Source organism: Symphalangus syndactylus, chromosome 1 (genome assembly GCF_028878055.3).
Source record: "Symphalangus syndactylus isolate Jambi chromosome 1, NHGRI_mSymSyn1-v2.1_pri, whole genome shotgun sequence".
Taxonomy (NCBI): domain Eukaryota; kingdom Metazoa; phylum Chordata; class Mammalia; order Primates; family Hylobatidae; genus Symphalangus; species Symphalangus syndactylus.
This window is the reverse complement of record NC_072423.2, coordinates 107,459,273-107,469,032: the sequence shown is the minus strand read 5'-3', so window position 1 is coordinate 107,469,032 and position 9,760 is coordinate 107,459,273. Positions and strand designations below refer to the sequence as shown.

General features: G+C 49.9%; 1 protein-coding gene across 7 annotated transcripts in view; it reads left to right on the top strand.

Annotated features, from left to right (window-relative positions):
- Positions 1-4,579: 4,579 nt before the first annotated feature.
- The window catches only part of CACNA1D (calcium voltage-gated channel subunit alpha1 D), a 321,052-nt gene continuing 315,871 nt past the window's right edge, over positions 4,580-9,760 (top strand). For 6 of the 7 annotated variants that reach the window (XM_055273856.2, XM_055273854.2, XM_063645655.1 and 3 more), the window contains exons 1-2: positions 4,994-5,621; positions 7,536-7,845. In XM_055273856.2, the coding sequence (XP_055129831.1) occupies positions 5,555-5,621; positions 7,536-7,845 (377 nt within the window). In that variant the 5' untranslated portion in view covers positions 4,994-5,554. Of the gene's footprint in view, positions 4,805-4,993; positions 5,622-7,535; positions 7,846-9,760 lie in introns of those variants that run through there. The other variant, XM_063645661.1, reaches the window with a different exon arrangement.

Genomic DNA, 9,760 nt, shown 5'->3' with positions numbered 1-9,760 from the left:
CCCGCTTAATCTGCCTGTTCTGGTGGTTAGTGGGTCAGGGCTATCCCCTCTCAGCACTAGGGCCTGTGGATGGAGGAACTCATTCAAACCCAACTTCACAGTTTGTTTAAGGATATGTTCTGCATATAGCCTTCAGGATCTGTTTATCTTCCTTAATTAGAATTCCTGGTGTGCAAAGGACCCAATTTTCCCTCTGTTTTATATTTTTACCATCTAAGGGCCAAGTGTGTTACCATAAACTATGGGATTTTTGTAAATATCAGCTGACAATTTCTGGTGATCTATGTGGGCTTTTATGATCCTGTGCAGACTAATCAGAGTATTTAGTGCCCGCTGTGAGCATAACACTCAGCAGCAGGGGGAGGGGGTTAAGGAGGTGATCCTTGCTTAAGGACCCACACTGTGGTTGGAGAGACGGAATTCATAGCCAAGAAGCAATCACACAAGACACAAGAATGTATGTCATCAAAGGGAAAGCCAGGTGCTGCAGGCCTTTAGGGAAGGGGAGGTGGGGGTGGGGGCACACGAGTGTCTACAGCAGCAGTAGCAATCAGACAAGGCTTCTGGAGGAGGCAGAGACTTGATCGAGGCTTTTTCAATGGAGAGGGGTTAGTGAGAGGTCAGCAAGTCAGCAAGGTAGGGATTCCGGGTCAGCGAATAAACAGGAGCCAAAGCAGAGAGTCAGAAATGAGCACAGCATGTTCACAGTCTAATGAGACTGCTGACCACAGTTGAAAGTGAATGGTGCGAGATGATAAGGTTGAACGCTAGTTAGAGGAGTTTAGGTTGAATGTGGAAGGAAGGAGGAAGAAAACATTTTTGGTTAGGGAAGTGACATGGTGTGTTTTGAACAAGATGGATTATTTGTGGGAGGAAAAATGGAGAATGGGCATCTTGTGCATGACCTGGGGTGTGAGATGGTGAGGTTCTGGATTGGGCCATCAGCAAGGTTTTTTGAAATGCAGTGCACGCAGGTAATCCTGTCTGGCATGCCAGCTCAGTGCCTTTAAGTGGGGGTGCTTTATAAATAAGGTCATGGAGATTAAGACCCCATAATAGTGTGTTAGCAACATAATTGGGTTGTAGCACATGTAGCTGATTTAGAGCTGAAATCTTTTGTTTTAGCCTTTCCTCATGTCTTGTGGGCTCAGCCACTAAGTAATTGTGTGTGGTTTGGGGCAAGCTACTTAACTCCTCAGTGTCTTGGTTTTGTTGTCTGTAAAATGAGTTTTTTTTTTTTTTTTTTTTTAAGAGTTTTGCTCCGTTGCCCAAGCTGGATGCAGTGGCGCGATCTCTGCTCACTGCAATCTCCACATCCCAGGTTCAAGCGATTCTCTTGCCTCAGCCACCCACGTAGCTGGGACTTAAGGCGCATGCCACCGCCCCCGGCTAATTTTTGTAATTTTAGTAGAGATGGGGTTTCACCATGTTGGCCAGGCTGGTCTCAAACTCATGGACTCAAGCCCCCCTTGGCCTCCCAAAGTGCTGGGATTATAGGCATGAGCCACTGAGCCTGGCCAAAATGAGGGTTTTATAGTACATTGTAGGCTTGTTATGAGAATTAAATGAGTTAGTACATATAAAGTGCCTACCCTAGAACCTGGCACACAGGAAGCCTTTAAAAAATCTTATTACTTATTTATTCAGTAGTTTGCATTATCATGGGAATATAAATATTTAAATTACCCAATGGGCCAGCGCATCTAGAGCTGTGCTGAATCAAGGCCCTCAAAAAAAAAAAAAAATGCTTGCTGGAGACATCGCCAAGATGGGACTCATTCAGAAACTGGGATGGAATGTCAAAAACTCCAATTCAAGGCTGAGCAGTGGCTCATGCCTGTAATCCCAGCACGCTGGGAGGCTGAGGCAGAACTGCTTGAAGCCAGGGCTTGCAGGTTACAGTGAACTATGATCACACCACTGCACTCCAATCTGGGCAACATAGTGAGACTCTGTTTCTAAAAATAATTATTTTTTAAAAAACTCCAAACCCTCTTGCAATACCATAAACTTGTTAAGATCTAACACACAAAACCTGGAGACTGAAACCACAATTTAATCATGTCAGTTTTGAGCTAAAACACCTTCACTGGCTCTCACTGCCAAGAAATTGAATCTGGTCTTCTTAGCCAGCCAGCCTTCCTCCACAGATTTGGGTTGGCCTTTCCAGCCTCCTCCTCCTCTAGCCCAGGTGGTCTTTGCCTCAACCACACTGTGCTCCTGCTCATTTGTAAACACACCCACCTTGCACTTCAGTCTCCCCTGTGCCTTTGCTCTTACCCCCAAAGCTCATTCCTCATACATCATTTACGCCCTGTAAAAGTAGTCACCTGTTTTTAATAGACTTTATTTTTTTAAGAGCAGTTTTAGGTTTATAGAAAAATTTTGCAGCAAGGACAGAATTCCCATATATTCTCTCCCCCAACAGTTTATCCTATTAACATCTTGCAATGGTGAGCTACACTATATACACAGTTATAACACTAGTACACCCCAGTGTTATAATTGATGAACCAATATTGTGGTATTACTATTAACAAAAGTCTATAGTTTGCATTAGGGTTTATGCTTTGTGGTTTACAGTCCAACGGGTTTTTGACAAATGCGTAATGTCCTACGTCCATCATGGCAGTATCATAAAGAATAGCTTCACTGCCCTAAAATTCCCTGTATGCCACCTATTCATTCCTCTTTCTCCCGGTCAGTTCTTAATCAGTTCAAATGTCCTCTCTTCTGTGAAAACATCTCAGTTCCCTCAGTTACAGTTAATCTGTCTGATGCTTGTATAGCGCTTTTTCATACTTGTTATAGCTGTTATGTTTGCACGGTATGAAAGAAGTATACACGGCCGGGCGCGCAGTGGCTCACGGCTGTAATCCCAGCACTTTGGGAGGCTGAGGCAGGTGTATCACCTGAGGTCAGGAGTTTGAGACCAGCCTGCCCAACATGGTGAAACCCCGCCTCTACTAAAAATACAAAAATTAGCTGAGGGTGGTGGCGCGTGCCTGTAGTCCCACCTACTCAGGAGGCTGAGGCAGGAGAATCTCTCTTGAACTCAAGAGGCAGAGGTTACAGTGAGCGGAAATTGCATCACTGCATTCCAGCCTGGACAACAGAGTGAGCAAGACTCTGTCTCAAAAAAAAAAAAAAAAAAAAAAATACATATATACAAACTTTTCTTCTGTCATTAGGTTGTCCTTGAGGAAGGAACTGTGCCACAGATTTGTCCTGACATCTAGACCAGACCCTTATTCTTAACTGGTGCCTTATGAATGCTGGCTGCACTGAACTGAACCATGAGCAAATATGGTTCGGCTCAGTCATCCACTAGATACAGTATTTTTCCCTCTAGACAGGAGCTGCTGTTTGCAAATCTCCCCCACCCTAAATCCGAGCCAGCGAAGGTATCATAAAACAAACTTGCTCAGGGAATTTTGCAGAAAAGGCCTCAAGAGGCAAGGCTTTAGACCAGGAGTTCTGAAAGTGACAGGTGTACTTGTGAATTTCATACATGCTCCTTGGATGGGCTAGTTTCTTTGGAGGGAACTGTCTTCTATCCCTTCAGATTTTGGATCAGAAGCAGCCATAGGAGAGGTGGCCCAGGCCAGCTTTCTATTGTTACTAGACCATAGGGCGATTTCTCGCCTCTCCAGTCTCCAAAAACAAAGCACAAAAAAGGACAAGAGCCTGGTTGTTTTCATCCTCACGGACCAGACACCCCCTCAGGAAGGCCTCTGGAGAGTCTTCTGTCTGGTCCTGGTCTCTCTGCCCAGGTGCCCCCCAACGATTGAGGATGACTAGTGTGTTCTCTTTGGGTAAGGAGCACCTTCCCATAAACACTTATTTTTCTTAATTCACGCTGAGCTTTTACTTTATTTTTGCTTTAAAGTCACTGTTCTGAAACGTTCTAAAACGCCGTAGGAACATGCAGATCGGAACAAAAGCAAATAAATCGAATCCTGTGAAGTAACAAAGCAGACGCCCTTCTCCTAACAGCCAGCACAAAGCTAAATGAAAAATATCAGTCATCCACCAGATAAAGTATTTTCCCCTCTAGACAGGAGCTGCCGTTTGCAAACCTCCCCCACCCTAAATCCGAACCAGCGAAGGTATCAAAAAATAAACTACTCCCTTCAGCTCCCAGACTGGAGGCAACAGTTTCAGCAGCACCGTCTATTTCCTTGAGCAACACGAGCGGTTTGAAAGACCTTGGCTTTGACTTCCCTGTACCTGCCTCCAAACACACGTGGGGGCGGGGTGGGGGGAGATGTTGCCCCCCATCCCCGTTGCCTTCCGCGACGCCAGGCCAGGCGCAGGGCAGGGGAGAAGATGGGGGGCGCCCTGGATTCGCGGTTCCAGCTGCAGGCAGTTACCTGGGGTAGTGAGTGCTCTCTACAGAGCCGGGCTACCCCATCCCCCCGATTCCAGAAAGGGCCCGAGAAAAGCAGGGCGCGCCTGCCCTGCTCCGGAGCAGCCAGGGAGCCCGGCCGAGCCTTGACTAGGGTGCGCTCGGAGACCGCAGCCGCTACCGCCCGCTAGCACCTGTGCTCCCTGGGGGCGGGGCCTCCTCCAGGTGTGCGCAGAGGGAGGCCGGCGCGGAGTCGGGGCCGCAGCGGGAGCCCGAGCTGTCCCCCTAGCCCAGAAATGCGCGGGGAGGAGCGGTTCATCCGCACCCCAGCGCCGCGGGAGCCACTGGCGCCGCCTGCCTCCTCCGGGTCCCGGGGGGAGAGCGCACCGTGCGGCGCGGAGGGGGTTAACTGGGCAGCCCGCGGATGGAGCGCGCTTAACCCTTTGGAGCCCGCAGGTCAGCCGAGCCAGGCCGGGGTGGCGGCACCCCAAGTCCCACGCGGCGGCCACCCCGAGCGCGCAGGCGGTGCCAGGCAGAACCCCGCGCCGGGCTGCAGACCCGCCGGGGCGCGGCGCGGGCCGTGGGCGGCTCGGGGCGGGCGGAGGGCGGGGGACGGCGGCGGGCGCGCAGCGTCGCCAGGGCGAAGCCGGCGTGCGGCGCGGCGCGGCGCGGCGGGAGCGGAGCGAGCGGGCGGGCGAGCGAGCGAGCGCCTCCGTCCCCGGATGTGAGCTCCGGCTGCCCGCGGTCCCGAGCCAGCGGCGGCGCGGGCGGCGGCGGCGGGCACCGGGCACCGCGGCGGGCGGGCGGACTGGCGGGCATGGGGGGCGCGCCGAGCGGCCCCGGCGGCCGGGCCGGCATCACCGCGGCGTCTCTCCGCTAGAGGAGGGGACAAGCCAGTTCTCCTTTGCAGCAAAAAATTACATGTATATATTATTAAGATAATATATACATTGGATTTTATTTTTTTAAAAAGTTTATTTTGCTCCATTTTTGGAAAAGAGAGCTTGGGCGGCGAGCGGTTTTTTTTTAATCAATTATCCTTATTTTCTGTTATTTGTCCCCGTCCCTCCCCACCCCCTGCTGAAGCGAGAATAAGGGCAGGGACCGCGGCTCCTACCTATTGGTGATCCCCTTCCCCATTCCGCCCCCGCCCCAACGCCCAGCACAGTGCCCTGCACACAGTAGTCGCTCAATAAATGTTCGTGGATGATGATGATGATGATGATGAAAAAAATGCAGCATCAACGGCAGCAGCAAGCGGACCACGCGAACGGTGAGCAGCCAGAGCCCGGGCACCCGCTGCCAAATCCGATCCTGTCATGGTCCTCCAGCCCCCTCCCCCTTCCCCGCGGCGCTGGGTGGGTTGAGGGGGTTGGAGAGGGTGCTGCCAGCTCGGTGTCGTCTACACAGAGAGGGGACATGCGTGACAGCCACTCCGCGCTCCCCTCCAGGCCCTGAATGTCAGAGTTAATTCTGCATTTGTGGGGTGGGGGCGGCCGTGGAGTATGTGGAGCGCTGTGCAGCCGGAGGGGCGGCGAGTCGGGGTGATTTGGGTTCAGTGTCCTCGGGCTCAACTTTCCTTCAACGCCCCCGAGCGATGTCAGGGGGCCGCAAGTCTTCAGCCAGAGCCCCCTTGCCAGCCTCTTCTCGCCTTCCACTCCTCCCCCGCCCCCTCGTTGACTAGGAAGAAGGTCCCTGGTGGCATCCGGAAAATTCTAGGATTGCCCGGTTTCGCTCTCCGTGCCGGTGGGTGAAGCACACCCTTTCCCTCGCGGGGGAGGCCCGGTCTCGGTATCGGGGAAAGGGGCTGTGGTGGAGCGTGCGTTCCCGCTCCCGTCGCCGGCTGTGCACACGTCGGTAACCTAGCAATGCCCGGGGAGCCGCTGCCGCTGTGGGGCTCCCCTCCCCAGCTCTGGCCCGGGCACCACGTGCAGCTTCCACGCCGGCCGGGACTGGGTCGAGGGAGGATGGAGCAGCTCCTGGCCAGCCCTCCCCTTTGGAGACCGCCAGTGCCCCCCAACCCCTGTTGGCTGGAAGCCTTTCCGGGTGAGCGCTCCCCTAGGGAGAAGCTTGACATGACTCGTCCCCCGCTGCGATTGCCCGCCGCTCGCCCCGCTTTGCGCCCTTCTCAGGCCTTCAGACCCGTGCTTGCTTTGACTCTTTACTTAGCAATAATTGGCTTTGCAAACGCCCATCTCTCTACCTTTCTGTCACCTCTCTCACTTCTGCTTCAGTGAGGAGACTGTGGCGGAAGGCGGCAGGTGCCTGGGAGATCTGCCTGGGAGATGGCCTGACCCAAAGCTGGCAGGGGCCTCGCATAGGGAGCCTCCTTGGGTTTCTGCCTTGTGTGCACCTGGATATCAACCTACACGGAGATAATTCCCTCTTAGGCCTCGAGGCCCCTGGCATAATCCAGGCAGTCTATCCTAGGTGTAGGGGTGCAGGCTGACTGCCTTGTCTGTCTCTCTGGATGCTGGCTTGGCTGATGCTGCTGCAATTTAAAATGCAAAAAAGCCCTAAAGATGTTTTCTGTTTTCGGAAGCCTGTGGAGGAAATGAGTCCCAAGCATCATGAATTTTCATTTGCAGGAAGTGTCAGTGCATAATCTAGATATTTGTTATGGGGTTTTTGGTATTGCCTGGGTGCCTATGGAAGATTTTTTTTCCGTACTGAAAAAAAATGCATTTGTGGCTGTGGAAAGCTGTTGGAGTAACACTCTGAAAATGATTAAGACTATTGAATTATTGGTACTGCTTTTTTTTCCCCCTTGGTGATGGTGGTAGTTATGTTAGAGAAAAGCTGTTGTATGTATCTGTTAACTCATTAGAGATAGATGGGTTTTACAAATCAGAGATGTGGAGTAAATATGGGAATGACCTCAGTTTTGTCAGAAGAAATGCACTAAAAGACCCTTTGTGAAGACATGATGTGAAGGAGTACTAACCCCACTGGGTGTGATGCAGCAGTGATCCTGTGTGATTGACACTGAGACCAGAGCTCGTGGACTTTTCTTGACTCTCTAGCTGACTAAAGCCCAGCTTGTGAAAAATAGGACATGAGATTCAAAATGGAAACATAGGAATGAATGATTCCCCCGTTATTGATGGGAGACAACCTTTGATTTTTTTCTCCTACACATTGGATCCTCATTAAAAAAAAAAATCTTTGTTTTTCTCCTTCTCCCCAGAGGCAAACTATGCAAGAGGCACCAGACTCCCTCTTTCTGGTGAAGGACCAACTTCTCAGCCGAATAGCTCCAAGCAAACTGTCCTGTCCTGGCAAGCTGCAATCGATGCTGCTAGACAGGCCAAGGCTGCCCAAACTATGAGCACCTCTGCACCCCCACCTGTAGGATCTCTCTCCCAAAGAAAACGTCAGCAATACGCCAAGAGCAAAAAACAGGGTAACTCGTCCAACAGCCGACCTGCCCGCGCCCTTTTCTGTTTATCACTCAATAACCCCATCCGAAGAGCCTGCATTAGTATAGTGGAATGGAAGTATCCTTTTTTTGGGGGAAGTCTTTCTCATTTTCTCTTTTATCATCTGTTTTTTAAAAGGATTTGCTTTCTGAAGTGACACAAAGCTGTAGCAGTCTGGAATGCGAGTAACAGAAGTTGTATATAAGGGGTTTCATTGTATATACCTTCCTGTCTCCTCGGGTTGCAGAGGGGTGGCTGTATGGGTATATTTAGCTCACTGTCTGGTTGTGTGTATAGTAGTAGTAGTGGGGGGAGGGAGTGACAGCCTGAAACTTCACAGGGGTAGATAATTAAAATGTGAAACCAACCTTTGGTCATTGGACATTAGATGGTTAGTTTTAAATTCAGTGTTGTTTTTGGGCAATAGCATGCATTGAACCTATTGCAAACAAGGTATAGAAAAAAAAGACTGTATGAGACTCTGTTTGAAGGGAATACATTTTTGACCTTTAGTAGAGTCTTCTCATTCTGATGTTTGAAATTTGCTTCTGCAACTACAATTAATGCTAAGGTTGCTTCTAGTCTGACATTTGGTGATTCTAATTATTCAGGTAGCTACAGATGTGAGCACATGCTTCCTAGGGAGAGATTACTTTTGATTTTTTTTTTTCTGATCAATGCTATAACTTCCTTCAATTTCCTTTTGACAAGTTCCAAAGAAGCATTTGGAACGTGAGCATGAGGGAGCCAGTGAAGGGAGAGGTTTGTGTTTGCCTCTTCCTCCTGAGCCCTTATGAGTTATAGAACAGCCCTTTCAGTAGAGGAATTTGCAGTTGCTGCCTTTATAAAAAATTCTGTCTATGTCCTTGGACTGGAGTTACATTTCTGGGTGTCTCCTTTGTATTTTTAAAATTGAACTCCAAATGCCCCAGAATGGCTGTCATGTCCCAGATCTTGGAAAACGATTGTGCTTCAGCCTGCTTAACCCCTTCCCTAAATCTGGAGGCCAACCTCCAGTTACTGCCACTCTTCAGAGAAGATTGACTGAGGCCTTCTTTCTGAGCAAATGGCTTTTTAATTAGGCAGATGATTCATTGGTCTGGGTAAAATAAAGCATTTCCTTTCCCCAGAAGTGTGTTTGGAACTGTCAGGGGCCTTAGAACAGTTCCTAACTATAGGAGGGGGTATGAATATAGGAACTCCCTCCACCAGGCCCAGAAGGATGGAGGGGCCGCACCAAAAAGGGAGGATGTTGGCAGCCAGCTAGAAAGTGGAGCTGAAATCCCCTTATAATTTGAGGATCCAGCTCGGCAGCTATTTGCATGCCCTCTGTGTTTAGTTGGCTATTTTCTGTGCTAATGGACAGGAGTTAAAATGAGGTAACTGTCTAGAAAGATTTTGGAGAGAGCAGCCAAATGCTAGGGTAGGATTTGAGGGGTTCTCGTGTGCTTTTTCATTTTGCAACAGATGTCCCTTCTCTAGAGTGAGTTATGGTGTCTCTCACATAGCTGGGGTTGTGTGTGTGCATTTTCTTTTGAAGTTCTCTAGTCTGAGAATGAGGAGGGAGCTGGGTAAGCCAGCATGTGGCCCAGTGGCATTGCTAGAGTCATGACAATGGCTGTACCTTGCCAGGAAGACCTCGGACTGGCTTGACATGACTCTGAGTAAGCAGAGACCTCTTTGTAGGGTCACTACTTTTGTGTGGAGTAGGTGGGAGGCCTGATGCTGTTTCTCTTTGTGTGCAGTAATGTGTACATAGCAATTTTTGCATACAGAGTGAATTCCTGGATCACGCTGCTGTCTCCCTTTCCCAGTTGCCAGACACATGTGTACAGGAATTAGGGGATGTGGCTGCCAATTCAGGGAGAAGCCTGTTTACAAACGGGACAGTTTGTAAAATAGATAGATCCTTAAGCAATATATGTTTTTTTTTTTTTTTTAATGACAGTTTCCTTCTAATTCAGGGAGCAGGCTATACAAATCCTTTCCACCT